The following is a 15,665-nucleotide window of genomic DNA, read 5'->3' as shown; positions in this document are numbered from 1 at the left end:
AAAATGTACCTTTTTGGTAGATTCGGGAAAGTTTCTAGGTTGTTGGGTTTCAAAGGAAGGACTCAAGGCAAATCCGCTAAAAGTTCAAGTTGTTCAGAACATGGCAATGCCGAAGTCCATACATGATGTGCAAAGGCTAACTGGATGTCTAGCCGCACTGAATAGATTCCTTTCCCAAGCAGCCGAAAAGCAAATACCATTCTTCAAAGTGTTAAAGAAGGCACCAAAGTTTGAGTGGGGAGTCGAGCAGAAAAAGGCTTTTGACGAGCTCAAAAGTTATTTAGCCGAGCTTCCTATTCTCTCTGCTCCAACAGATGCTGAAGTGATATTCTTATACTTAGCGGCATCGGATCAGACCATTAGCGCGGTGCTTGTACGAGAAGAAGGCCTAAAGCAGCTTCCCATCTACTTTACAAGCCGAGCATTAAGAGGTCCAGAAACAAGGTATCAACCTCTGGAAAAAATTGCTCTGGCATTAGTAAATGCAGCAAGGAGACTGCGGCCATATTTCTATGCTCACAAGGTATGCGTCTTAACCGATCTTCCACTTCGGCAAGTTTTGACCAAGCCAGAAGCATCAGGCAGAATCGCCAAATGGGCCATAGAGTTGGGAGAACACTCAATCGAATACCTACCTCGGAAAGCCATCAAGGGACAAGCCTTGGCAGATTTTCTTGCAGAAGCAAAGTTCGATCAAGCAATCCCTGTCATTGCCGAACAGAAAAATTCTACCAATGCCGAACTAGCACAGCCCCTGGAATCCGAAGTAGAGCCACCGGACTGCTGGAGCGGATTCGTAGATGGAGCTTCGAATAAAACGGGAAGTGGAGCTGGTATTTTACTTATCGCTCCCGACGGACACGAGGTAACTTACTCACTTCGGTTCTTATTCCCAACTACTAATAATGAAGCCGAATACGAAGCTCTCCTTGCCGGACTCAAGCTAGCGCAAAGTCTATTTATCAAGTCTCTCAAAATCCATTGTGATTCACAAGTCGTAGTGAATCACATGTTGGGTACAAGTGAAGCCCGTGATGAGAGGATGAGGAAATATTGGGACAAAGCGCAAAGCATTAGCCGAAGTTTCTCTTATTTTCGGATAATCCGCATTCCCAGAGCGGAAAACAGCCGAGCGGATATTTTAAGTAAGTTAGCCTCATATCCAAGTTCAAAGGTGGAGGAATTGATGCACAGAAGCATTGATGAAGCTGAGGTACTTTCAGTAGCCAGCTCGCCGAACTGGATGACGCCGATCTTACAGTATCTAGATCAAGGACAACTGCCCGAGGATAAGAGAGAAGCTCGGAAAATCACATGCCGAGCCCTTCGGTACGAACTTCATGGAGGAGTCCTATACAGAAAGTCCTACCTTCAGCCGTTATTGCGATGTGTAGGGCCAGAAGAGACGGACTACATCCTTAGAGAAGTTCATGAAGGATCTTGCGGTAGCCACATCGGAGCTAGAGCTTTAGCTAAAAAAGTTCTGAGATGGGGGTATTATTGGCCAACTTTGGTACAAGACGCAGTGCAGCTCGTCAAGACATGCACGAAGTGCCAAATCCATGCAAATATCCCAAAGATGCCGCAGACCGATCTATATGCTATGCAAAGCCCTTGGCCTTTTATGCAATGGGGCATAGACATAGTGGGACCACTACCACAAGCTCCTCGGCAAATGAAATTCCTTATCGTTGCCGTGGATTACTTTACAAAGTGGGTAGAAGCTGAACCATTAGCTACGATAACGAGCTCGAAGGCATTGGATTTCGTCTGGAAGAACATAGTGTGCCGATTTGGCTTACCCCACATCCTCATTTCGGATAACGGGACTCAGTTCACCGACAAGACATTCAAGAATTGGTGCCAAGAGCTGAATATTCAACAGCGGTTCACTTCGGTCTCCCACCCACAAGCAAACGGACAAACGGAGGTAACAAACCGTATCTTGGTGAAAGGGTTGAAAGCTCGGTTAGAACAAGCCAAAGGACAATGGGTAGAAAATCTCCCTCAAGTCCTATGGTCCTACCGAACTACACCCAAAGCTTCCAACGGTGAAACTCCGTACAGTCTGGTGTACGGCACTGAAGCCGTGATTCCGGTTGAGATCGGCGTACCCAGTCCCCGAACTCTAAATTTCTCCTCAGAAATGAATGATGACGGACTGAGAGCCGAACTAGATCTGGCCGAAGAAAGAAGAGAATTGGCCTGCATAAAAACAGCCAAGTACAAGGAGCAAGTAGCCCGGTATTATAACCAAAGGGTGAAAAAGCTGCAATTTCAAGTGGGAGATCTTGTCTTGAGAAACAACGAAGTAAGCCGAGCAGAAAAGCTGGGCAAGCTCGAACCCACATGGGAAGGTCCATATCGGGTGTCAGAAGTCCTCGGCAAAGGGTCTTACAAATTGACTCACATGTCAGGAGAACAAGTACCCCGAACATGGCACATTTCCAACCTCAAGAAGTTCCATTTGTAAGAGACAGTCCGGTCAGTCCGTCCTGTGTCTAGTTCGGTCCTAGAGGTATGTGTTTTCTTTGTTTTTTTTTTACTTTGTCTATGTGCTTTTTGTTTGTCTATGTGCGTCTCGTTCGTTTATGTGCGTCTTGCTTGTCTAGGTGTGTTTTGTCTGTCTATGTGCGTGTCGTCTCTTACAAATGTTACTGAGGTATCTTGTTCTTCAAAGGCTGATCCCCTTTTTAGAACATATATAAGCCAACGATTGTGAGTCCAAGCTTCTAAGGAGGATACAAGACCACAATTCAGCTTAAAAAACAAGCAGTTCGTCTGAAACGAACTGCAACAATAAGCCAACGATTGTGAGTCCAAGCTTCTAAGGAGGATACAAGACCACAATTCGGCTTAAGAAACAAGCAGTTCGTCTGAAACGAACTGCAACAAAGGGAAAGTCCGATCCACGCGATAAAACTCGCCGAATTAGGACAAGGGAAAGTCCGATCCAAGCGATAAAACTCGCCAAATTAGGACACAAGCTTAGTCCGGTCAAAGAAATTTACTTCATAAGACACGAGTCCGGTCAAAGAAGTTTACTTCATAAGACCAAAGACGAGTCCGGTCAAAGAAGCTTACTTCATAAGACCGAGGACGAGTCCGGTCAAAGAAGTCTACTTCATAAGACCGAGGACGAGCACGATGAAATTTTTTCGCTGAGCTGTAAATACGCAGTGATAGAAGCGAAATGAAGATTTCATTTATTAAAACTTGTTCGGCATACAACTCCGCTGCCCTACGAGAAGGCGTTACGCTATTACAAAGGACTTTTCTACTGTCCCTGGTTGCTAAAGTTGAGCCATCTATTCACAAAATCCTCGTGAAGCCGAGTTCGGGCGTTCTCGGCAGCTGAAGAATAAGCAGGTCGACGAGATGATCTAATCGACCTACCGCCTCTTCCCTGAGCCCGGGAAGCTCTAGCACCTCGGCGGCGAAGAGTCTCTTCACGAAGCATTTGTTGATCTTGCTCACTCATAATAACAGCTCCTCTACGAACTTCAGTCCGTCCTTGTCTTGACGTTTCCGGTTGCTCCTGAGTCCGTTCTCGTCTTGACGTTTCCGGCTGTTCCTGAGTTCGTTGCTGACTTGGAGTAGGGTTTTGAGCAAGTGAATCAGGGGTTTGAGCTGGAGTGCGACCATCTGTTGGCGGGAAATGCCTAAGGAATCTCTCGATTGAAGGACGCCGGGAAAGAATGATGTCGTACCGAGAAGCCCAGCGCCGCAATGATGTCACGACTTGTTGGCAAGCCGAGCTCTCCAGCGCATTGTTCCTCCGGAGTACGTGATATTCCTCCCACAGTTCGTCAACTCGTTCCTGAACTTCAGAGATGGTCATTCCCCCGCGCCTGCAGATGAAATCCTCATACGCAGTCCTCTCAGCGACGGCGGTATTCAGCTCGGCCTCCAGATCTTTCTTTTCGGACTCTAAGTCCTTATTGTCGGCCTCCAGCTTCACTGAACGAGCCAAGAGTTCGTCATTCTTCACCTGGTCAGCTATGGCTCTTTTCTCAGCTTCGTCTAAAGCCGAAGAGTACAGCCGCTTCCAGTGAAGTACCTCCAGCTCCTTAAGAGTTCAGAATTTAGAGCAGCTATGTCAGTTCGGCATTTCAGATTACTGAGCAGGTAGTAAACCACAACAGGAGTAAAAGAAAGTACGAAAGGCTATACGAAGACACAAGAGCAGAAAGAAGAATTTTTTCATTCATAAGAAAAAATTTTTTCTACACAAGGGCTTCAAGGCCGTTTTACAAGAAGGAAGAAACTAAACTAAGAGAAGGGAGACGAAATCATACTCCGCCAGCTTCGTCTCCGCCTTCTCGGTGAGGTTCAGCTTCCTTCTCCTTGTCTGCTTCAGCTTCAGCCTCGGCCTCCCTGCTCTCCCCAGCCTGCTCGGCGCCACCGTAGCCGATCTGCTGCGCCTCCTGCTCGGCCTGCTCATCGCCGGCCTGCCGCTCATGCTGCTCGGTCTCACCCTCTCCATGGAAAATTGGAGCGGGTGAAACTGACCCTATGGAGGCAAAGATAGCCTCCATGTTCTCATCGCGGTCAGCTCGGCAACTACGAACTTGGTCTGCAGAAAGCAGGACCGAAGACGAAGCAAGCTCCTCAAGCACCGGCAGACTCTGAAGCCGAGCTGCTATCTCTCGGCCGTACAGCGGCAGGATGACTTCGGGACCCTGCTCGGCTTTATCGGTCATCAGTTTCAGCAGATCACCGACAAAGGCTGAAAATTGGTTGCTCAGAAAGAGTTTCTCCGCGAAAGCACGGAGAACCTCCCCTTGGGCAACCACGGCGGCAGCATCCCTCCGTTTCGTCTACTCTCGCTGGATGACGAGCTGGTTTTTGGCAAACTGAGCTTCATCTTGGGCCGAAATCCTAGCAGCTCTGGCTTTCTCAAAGTTTGCCTCAGCCTGCTCGGCCCGGTGACAAGCAGCCGCCAACTTCCTCTGCATCTCAGCATAGTCGTTGGACGCTTTGGAGAGTTCAACGGCGACGAGCTTGGAGAGCATATCGTTCCTCTGAAAATGGAAAAAGCAAAAGTCAACAGAGGGGCCACAAAAAATACAAGAAAAAAAGCAAGGCCAGAAAATCAAGAAGAGAATTCACCTCGGCGAAGTCCGTGGGCCATAAAAATGGCTCACAGATATGCTCCGAAGGAGGCGCCAAGACCACGTCTTTCTCTGGCGCTCTTGGGGGCTTCTGGGTCTTCCCCTTCCTACTTGCCGAAGTCGACTCCGGCTTCTTTGGATCCGAAGAGGTCTTTTGCCTCTTCGGATTCTTCTCGGCATCAGACGCCGAGCTGGTGGTTTTTGGCCTCTCCGGTTCCTTAGATTCGGAGGATTTGCGGCTAATCTTATTCAGCATGTACACTGCCAAAAAGTAAGAAAACAAGGTTAGTTTTCGTCGTCAAGGCAGTAATGCATAAAAAAGAATTCCTCACCCTCAGTCTCTTCGTCCGAAGACGAGGAGTCGAACACGAAGTCGCCCTTGACGAGCTCAGACTCCAGGTACTGCTTCCTAATCATAGGAATCTTATTGAGCTCGGCCTCGAGCTCGTCCAACGGTTCTACCCGAGGATGAGGAATAACGGACTTCGGCCCCCTCCAGGAAAAGTCCGAAGCCGAAGTCCTATTATAAAAAAAGAAGCGATTTTGCCATTTCGGCCATTTGGTTTTGCAGAAGGCCCTAAAAGGCTGTAAAGGGATCAAGTAAAACCAAGATCCCTTCCTCTTAAACTGGAAGAAATTAAGGATTGCCCTCAGAGACAGATCCTTATCTAGCCTACGCAGTTCGGCAGCAAAGGCCGATAAGTGCCTCCAAGAGTTCGGAGTCACCTGACCTAAAGGGAGTTGAAAAAAATCTAGCAGCTCTACAAAGGCAGGGGGAAGAGGGAAACGAAGCCCGCATTCCAAGCTGGCTTCATAAACGGTGGCGTAACCCTCCGGCGGCGAGTCAGCCCTATGAAGGTCGTCGGGAATCGCAACCTTCCCCCCAGGGAAAAAATATTTTTCGTGTAAGGATATCACAGTATCCTTACTCAAGATGCTGTGAAAATACTCTACGGTCTTCTCCCCGGATTCCTTCCGGCTAGAAGACCCCTTATCCCCTTTCCTACCGCTACCTGACTCAGAAGAAGAAGAAGAAGACATGGTTCTTACTCTTTGAAAGTCTGAAGAAATTCTGAAGAAATTCTCGAAAGCGGAAGGAAATTTTTACGCAAAAGAGAGAGATTGCAGAAGAAGCAATAGCAAAAGTGTTCAACTGATGAAGAAAGGACGTATTTATCAGATTCGGAGAAGATTTCAAAATCATCGCACCGTTTCGAATCCCACCTTTTCAGGATTCAACGGCCGGATTTTACTGTCGCATTTAATGCAGTCACGCGCAAGGCACGTCCCCTGACGTCAGCCTCCCCCGTACCTTTATCCAGAATGCCGAAGTGACTCCCTTCGCCGAAGTGATTCACTTCGCTTTTCGGGGGGGGTAGTGATGGAGTACGTACTAAACAAGCCCAATAGCAGTGACGGCCCATCAACCCAAAGCCCAAGGAAGAGTATCAGTTCGGCATTACCAAAGAGTTCGGCCCTAGCCTACAGCTCGGTAAAAGCCGACCAATTAGTTCGGCATTACCAAAGAGTTCGGTCCCAGCCTACTGCTCGGTAAAAGCCGACCAATCAAGCTCTACTCTCAGATCGGCAAAAGCTGCTCGGCAATAGTTCAGCAGTTCGGTCTCAGTATTCGACCGAACTGGGAGATAGTGGACCCATGCAGGATCTCATGACCACTACACGATCTATTTAGTGGTGTCAAATCATGCAGGATCTCATGCGGGATAAGCGGACCAAACAAAGAGGTAGTGGACCCATGCAGGATCTCCATGACCTCCACGACATCCACAACCATCATTAGTGGTGATGCAAGCCACGATCTTAGTTCAATGTATAAATAGAACTTAGATCAGATAGACTGGGGTTAAGTTCTCTAGAGATCAAATATCAAATAGCAAGTCTGTATTGTAAGCTGTAGAAAACAGATCAAGCAATACAACTCTGCCCTCTTTTCTTCCCGTGGACGTAGATTTACCTCAGTAAATCGAACCACATAAATCTCTGTGTCGTGATCTGCATTTTCCTGCATTCATCACTATCAAAAATTCGCCAAACCATCACTACCTTCCTTAAAGTTGGAAGATTTTTTCAGATAATGACCCATATTAAACAAACATACTTAGGAGTCGTTTGGTTAGCATGATATCTCCAGTTAAATGTTTGTATCATGACTTAACCCAGTGTTTGGTTGCACTGATGGATAACATGAGGCCCGATGTTGGCCCAACAAAGCCCGCACTGTTCACACAAACAACATGAGTTTCGTATCAGCATTTGAGCTGCCGATTACAATCATACCTCGACTCCCGTGCCCGATACATCAACAACATTTCCATTTTGCCCTCGGTAGTTGATTTGAATTTTGGAAACACCTCCTCCAATCATTCATCCCCAAACCTTGTGTGTTCCTGTGCAGGCAAACCCTACAATTGAAGCTGGAGTTGTTACAACAATTGAGGACTCCATACCCCCACGCACAAACGGTAGGCCAAAATTGTTGTATTATTCCCCTCTATAACTGTTTGGATTGGTGTGTGTATATGGTCACAAATCCCGTCTGAATGTTGCGCCCACATACAGGGGGGTCGTCGTTAGGGTCGTCGTTAGGGCTCCGATCCAGCTACCGGAATCGGTCGACATAAACATCAGCAAGTTTTCTCCCAATTTCAGACGGTTAGTAATTGATGCTGCAGTCCGTGACAATCGAATGCCTCCATTTGTGTTTTTATTTTTTATGTGCTTGATTTTCCTGATCTCATTTTGTGCTTTATTTTTACGTGCTTGATTTTCCTGATCTCACAGTGTAATTGATCTCACAGTGCAAAGATTAGAAATTGTATATGTTCATACTTTGAGTTTTTCAAATTTGACTATGTGTATGTGCATCACAGGTTTGTGTTTTTGCCGCAAAAGAATACATTACTGAATCTACAGTTCTTCAATTGGAATTTTATGTCATGTGGTCCATAAATTATTGTGCGATTTGGGTCTGAAACACACGATATAGCTAACCTGAAATTCCCCACCGAGATGCACTAAGCGAGTCGCCGCAGGTTGGGGGAAATTTGCTGGGGAAAACTGCATGGGACTGAAAAAACAAAGGAGGAAGGTGTGGTATTAATATTTGGTGGATTATTAAAATAATGAGAAAACCCTAGGGGCAAAAAAGTAATCACACATTATGTCACTATATAATTCAATCAATCAAACAGCCGAATGAGCATTGTCTCATTTTAGTAAATGTGCAACCAAACACCAGTAATGCTATAATTAATAACATGCTTTGATTATAAACCAATTGGTGGCCCCGAACGTCTTCGTAACCCATGTTAACAACCAAACGACTCCTTAGTTTTGGAGAAAGTGATAGTTGCCTCTGACTTCCATTCTTTAATTGCGCAGAAATTAGTTGCGAATTCGACAAACGACATTAGGTTGGTTATATTTGGTGTCTAATTGTCTCAATTATGTCTTAAAATAAAATCCTTATAACAATTCACATGCACGTTAATAATTATAGATTATATATTGTCGCACACTTCTACAAATGTAAACAAAAAATTATTTGATTTTTCTCAAAAACTAAATTTTAGATTTTAAATTATTGATAAATTGCTAAAATTGAACAATAAAATGAGTAACGAAATGAAAATTTTGATGGCATAATATTTCTAATATATTATATTTAACATTTAAAATCCTATATAAATATTACAGTTGCACTCAAAGTTACCTTCCAAAAAACGGTAAAAAAGGGGAAAAAAAAGGATCAAATTGAATTCTGAGGAACAGTGGATGAAGCAGAAACCGAGCAAAATCCAACACTGTTTCGATTATCCTTAAATTTTCCGATGACGAAATGCCCCAACAAATCTTTAGTTTCCACCAAATTCTCCGCACACAGGAATTCCTCGCTGCAAACCCTCTCCACCTCCCGATCGAATTCGTGCACAAACACGTGCGTCTCCGCCGCGCCGCCCCTCTTGCTCCTCGCCATCACTCCGGCGGTGAAAATCGCCGACATCCTCCCCGGCGCCGCCCCGAAGTACCCCCTCGGCCCGTCGATCAGGATCACATCCCAAGCGACGTCGTACAGGTGATTCGGCAGGTCGTTGACGGCCAATTTGCAATCGGAGAAGAGGAGATTCTGCACCGGCCGGCACTCCCCCCTCAATTCCCCTTTTGAATACTCGATCAGATCGTACAATTCGCTCACCTTCGTCGTGAATTGGACGTCGTACGCCTCGATCGACGGCTGCTTCTCCTCCAATTTCGACACGAGGTAAGCGCTGTCGCTGACGAACACGGTGCGGCCGTTGTGGTTGAGGGAATTCCACAGTAGGGTTTCGTGGCTGAGCCCGAAGACGAGGAGGTTGCAAGGGGCGGCGCAGCGGCGGAGCACGGCGGCGACGGTGTTCAGCTCGTCGCCGGACATGCGGCCGGTGGAGGAGGCGTTGAGGGCGGCGTAGTGGAGGAGCGCGTCGAAGACGGAGTTGGGGAGGCTGGATTTGGAATTCTCCGCCGCGGCGGGGGTCCTGGACGCGGCGTCCCTGGTGGTGAAGAGGGTGAAGGCGAAGGTGAAGATGAAGAAGAGGACGAAGACGAAGAGCCACGCGCGGTGGGAAGGCCCCGCCGGCGCTCCGTGGTGGAGAACGATGAACTTGGCGCCGGTCTTCATGAGGATGAAGGCAAGGTGTTTGATGAAATGCGGCTTTGCTTCTTTTTTCTTTGTCAAATCTTTGATGTGGAATTAAAGAGAGAATGAAGGAGTATTTTATAATTAGGATTTTTTTTAAAATTTTGAAAGCTTAACTTTTTACTTTACTTTTTTTATGGCGGAAAAGGGTAAATAATGGGGAAATGATTTGAAATATGAAATTATGAAGATTTTGAACTTGGGTCCCAATTTATTGTGGTAGAGGGGTCAGAATTAAAGAGCTTGAAGAAAAAAGATATACCCACACCGATTGGCAAAAGATTTAAACAATGTTATCAAAAGAAAATAAATAAATAACCAATCAAATATTGACAGGACACTGAAAAACCAATGTCACTTCTTGAAATTGGTTTAGGGGGAAAAGAATTGGCTTAATCAAAGGTTTGTGTAGCGTCTAAACCGGCAATTTACATGAACTGTTATTAAATTGAAAAGGTAGAAATTTTGTGGAAAAGAAAAGTAGGTCAAGAGGAATTTAGTGGGACATGACACGCGTATAACATATGTGAGAATTTTGATACAAATGTAGAGTGGAAAATGGCTTGAATTAAGGGATTCTTGATAGAGTAGTGTGTGTGTGTATGTGTGTGTGTGTGTGTGTGGAGAGTGGAGTTTATGCTTTTTATACAAACAGTTTATCAGATGCAATGAATGAAGAAATCCATAAATGTTATAAAAATAATAGCGCCGACAATGGAATTCGCATATTTTATGGTGTAACATATAAGGCGTGACATGTTCAAATCGATGTTGTGATATTTTTCCATATAAAGTTGGATGATGCATAAGGTTACTACTTGTATTTAAAATGGTTGTTTCCTTTATGGGTTGATTATAATTTATGATTTGATCTCTAGAGCGATTTATACAGATTGTGTGCTCTTTCAAAAATATATACTATACTAACAAGGAAAGAACTTTATATGAAGATTGCAAACTGAATGGACTTATATTTAAAAGTTAAAATTTGTTAATAAATTGATAGAGAAATAAAATTTGTCGGACACAATACAGTGAAATGAGAAAGAGTACACTTATACAAATTGCATAATAAAAAATTGTAGTTTAACTCGAACAAAAAAAATTAAACATATAAATTATAATTATGAATAGACGAGTCGAGAAAGGTCCTTATCTGCAAGACGAGATATGCTCTGTTCGTGCTCTTGGTTCATGCAAATAATCACCAAAGATGAAACGACTTTGTTTTAGGAGCACTGCTAACCAAAAGAGTTTCGATAATCTGGAAGAAGCAAGAGTAGAGTTTCGACAATGAAGGGTACAAAGAACATTTTGTATGATTTGTGATATACCTATAAGATTTGGAGTGAAAATGCATGAATGACTACCCTTTTATACTGCAGGAGGAACCTTCTAAAATCAATATTGCACGAATTTTGTCATTCATACATAGTCGAATGTTGAATTACAAGCCCATTCATGTCGCCTCCTTATGGCTGATGTAACAAACCGACAGTTACAGACGTGCATTACAGGGAAACGCATCTATACAGGTGTTCAAGGTCAGTGGCGAAGTCAGAATTTTAATGTTGGGGACCCAACTTACTCATCATGGTTGTGAGATATTTTTTGTTTTTTCATCGCCAAAAACCGATGCGACCTAAACGAGGATTATGAAATAAATGAAAAATTACTTTACCATTTCTCCACTTTAACTATTTATTATCATTTTTATAAAACGAGTGCACAAAACTGACCAGGACTCCTAATGGCGGACAGAGGGAGTACTTACTAATAACATTTATAAGATACATTTATGGAAAAAACTAAGGAGTAATAAATATAAAAAATACATTGTGAAACACTAAAACTAATGGGATTCAAACTCAATAACTGGTGGTAAAAAGGCTGAGTGGTAAACCACCTGCACTAAGTATTAATAGTACATGATTTATATATATATATATATATATATATATATATATATATATATATATAGTAAACAATGAAATTAATGGGGGGATTGGCCCTCATGTGGCTTCGCCACTGTTCACGTTGTTGGTCGTTCGGAAGACGCATCTGGACGATCATATGTGCATGCATGAGCCAAATGTAGAAACTAGGTCATATCTAATTGGTCTTTTACTTTGGTCTAAAAGAATTAAGTTGAGTCTAAATCAAGCCCAACGATTTATTACCAACCCATCACTTGTGCATGAGGCGAGGTGGGTGGCGTGTGGGTTTCATAACCCGAACCCGTCACTTGTGCACATAGTATTGTACTAGGTGATGAATTCTCTTGAATGCAACATTAATTAAAGTTTATTTTTCATGAAATTAAACACAATTACCGATCTCATAGTAATTCCAAATTCGACAAATAAACTTCCAATTATTATTCTCATTCACTGGAAATAGATTTTAAAATGAGTATATCATGATTATCTACAGCTTGAAATATATATTAATTCTATAGGAGTAGTTAATTTTACAAAATTTATATTTTTGCACTCGTATGTATCAAACAACATTGACCTAGCATGATTTCAACAAAATCCACATCTTTAAGTTTTGTGTTAAGACAAATTGAATCTGTTAATCATTTTTGCAATTCATACGGAAAGTCATTTCCCTTTTTTAGCTTTTAATTTTTTTTTAAATGTTCGGACATCTTTATGTCTACAGTATATCTCTATTTTAAGATGAGAAATTGCAACATAATGGTTCAAATCGGAATTCAATGCAATTTTGAACGTTATCTCTACATTGATGTACAAGTATTATTTATGTAATAGTGTAATTATGATACATGTGCTATGCGTGTCTCGATAAAGTGAAGCAGAAGATGAAAGAAAATTATATATTGCGAATAGAAAAATTGCTAATGTGACATTCTAACTTATCCCATTAGGAATCATATTACTGTGATAATTACTTTGATAAAATAATGTCTACCTTTATCTTATAATCATGCTTGTTGAAAATGAATTAATTTACCAAACATCCTTTAGCAGACTCATTTGAAAGTTATCAATTACTTTTTGAAATGGATAATTGAATTGCATTTGGCATGACAAGAAAGTGCAGTATTGATTTAAATCTCACCAGTATTTATTTCCTTTAGGAGCGTTGTATGTCTGGTCCTATTTTTACACTCCCAAGGAAAATAAATTACTAACATTTAGTAATAATAATTGGCCTACTTTAAAACTCCAAATTTAACCAATATTATCCGTAGCTACATTATTATCAGAAATTAAAATTCCGATTGTATTATTGTTGTAATAAAATAACTGACGTGCACACATTAATTGTTCAACTTAGAAAATTTATACTGTATTCCGTAAGTGATACTGTTAAAATAAAAAAATCCTAAAATATATTGCACAGATTGGAACGGTTAATTACTTTTATTAAATGTTTTTGACGATTATTTCGAGCCTTCCGACGTCACCAACATCGAATGAAACCTATAATTATTAATAGTGACTTGGACTCTATCGAAATAATCCTGGCTTTGCTACTGTGAAGGAGTATAATTTTCTGCATAGTATTAATAAATGATAAAGGTTCTCAAATGAAGAGAGAGATTTCGGAATGTATGGTTGTTTTCTTATATTCCAAAATATTGACCAACCAAATGCCATTTTGATGCATGCCCTCCTAGTGTATACTCACTCCGTCCTAACTTAATTGTCACACTTCAATTTTATCATAAATGGTAAGTAAGTCGTATATTCCACTAACTCACTATACTCACATTTTATTATAAAACTAATGTAAAAAAATGGGTCTCACATTCCACTAACTTTTCCAACCAACTTTTCTTTACATTTCTTAATGTTTGTGCCCGCTCCAAAAGTGACAATTAAGTTGGGACGAAGAGAGTATCGTTTTTGGTACCCCATGATAAAAATAACTAGGGATGTCAGTGTAGGCCGCAACCAGTGGGCTGACCCGAATAACCCGCTAAATTTACATGGTTAGGGCCGGAAATTTCTACCCCGTTAAGCCCTCACCCGATTAACCCGCAACCCGTTAGGGCCAGACCCAAAAATCCGATGGACTGGCCCAAAAACCCGATAAAATTTCTATTATTCTATATTTTTACTCCTAATTTGACACTTTATTGACTAATTTTATGATATAGATAACTACAAAAATTACTTTCAATTTTATATTAAATATACAAATTATATATTGATTTTTTATTAATATTATAACTGTTAAATAAATTAAACTCAATAAAAATAATATTAAAATTTCTAAAACATACATTAAAATTTCACGAAATATCTCAAATGTTAGTATTTGATCATGTTTGTGATTGAGTTTAAGCATATATCTCAAATTTATCATAATTAAATATTTTATATTTTATAAATATAACTAATTTCAATCATGATTTATTGGATTGTTCGCATCTTAATCTTATCAGTAGAAACTGGATTAACCAGCTGGGCTAGCCTGAAACCCGAGCTTTTAGGGTTATGGTTGAACTTTTATAAACCCTGTTAGTCCGCACCTGATTGACACGCAACCCGAGTAGAGTTGACCCGAACCCGGTGGGCCGGCCCGATTGACATCCCTAAAAATAACCCTAGGTACCAAACATGTGATATTTTAGTTATGGAGGATATTTTTGTAAATTTCAATTAAATAGTACTCCCCCGTTCAACGTTACTTGAGCGTTTCTTTTCGTCACGAGATTTAAGAAAGTTGAGTGAGTTAAATAAAGAGTGATAATAAACAACCAAATTTTGTACAACTAAAATAAAGTTATATTAATAATTTAATGTATTAATTATATATTAAAATAAAGTGAACAAGTTAAAAAGACTTGATTAACCTTCAGTCTCATTTTCAATTTTTTATTTTTATATTTGAATTGTCTGTATATTGCTTTTCAAATTTGAATTAAATTATGCATTAATTATATTTTAAAGTTCCAAAAAGTAAAACATTTATTCACAATTCATTAATACGTGACCACAATATTATGCACGCCCATATGTTTAATTAAATGCATAAATAAACCGATTTTTTTTCAAATATATAAGTTTTTTGTTATACAAAATTTGGTCATAATCATAAAGAATAATTTTTATAATTTAAGAATATAAAATAATTATTTAATTCCATAAATATTTTAAAATATTATGTGATATTAGTTATATTAATTTTAATGTGATGCCCTTTATTACAAAAATCTACTATAGAAAATAACTCTTTGAAAATATGAAAATATATCATAAAAATATTAGTAAAATATATGTTTGTGCTCTAAAAAATCTACTTATTAACTAATAAAATTTCCCACCATCAATTTTTCGCTGGCGACTTTTTATGTGGCTCGCGGTTTCGTGTCATTAGCACTGATCACACTCAATTAATTCTAGTGGTGGTTTGGACTCCCCCACTTTTAAAATTCTGACTCCACCACTAAAAATGAGACTATTTTTCGTAAACCGATGAATTACCTTTCAACATCTAAAATTTCATTCTTTATTCCACACGTTTATCCTTTCTCTCTCTATAAAATATGAATTCGACGCTTTATGAAATACTCTTATCGATCGAGCCATGAATTTGATTGTAGTTGCACTGCCTAAATTCACTCAAAAAATTGGAAATGCGTATGTAATTACGAGAAAAAGTGGGAACATGTCATCTTGTAGCACTCATCATACTTGTTCACACAACTCGACTCGTGATAGCATTTCGGAGTCTGTTCATAACATCCATGTGAATATGACGAAGGATACATCAAAGATGATCGAGGAGGAGTTTAAGTCCACAACCTCAGTACTCCCTCCCCTCCGTCCTAACTAAGTTGGATTGTATTCCTTTTTTGGATATTCTAACTAAGTTAG

The 15,665-nt window shown here is 41.0% G+C and overlaps 1 protein-coding gene across 1 annotated transcript; it reads right to left on the bottom strand.

Annotated features, from left to right (window-relative positions):
• Window positions 1-8,752: 8,752 nt before the first annotated feature.
• On the bottom strand, window positions 8,753-10,161 carry LOC121753527 (protein IRX15-LIKE-like). The gene has a single exon (XM_042148726.1). It carries the CDS (start codon window positions 9,790-9,792, stop codon window positions 8,884-8,886), a length of 909 nt encoding a protein of 302 aa, XP_042004660.1. The 5' UTR covers window positions 9,793-10,161; the 3' UTR covers window positions 8,753-8,883.
• Between the last annotated feature and the right edge of the window lie 5,504 nt (window positions 10,162-15,665).

Source organism: Salvia splendens, chromosome 11 (assembly GCF_004379255.2).
Source record: "Salvia splendens isolate huo1 chromosome 11, SspV2, whole genome shotgun sequence".
Taxonomy (NCBI): Eukaryota; Viridiplantae; Streptophyta; class Magnoliopsida; order Lamiales; family Lamiaceae; genus Salvia; species Salvia splendens.
The sequence above is the reverse complement of the archived record's forward strand: the minus strand, read 5'-3'. Positions and strand labels throughout refer to the sequence as shown.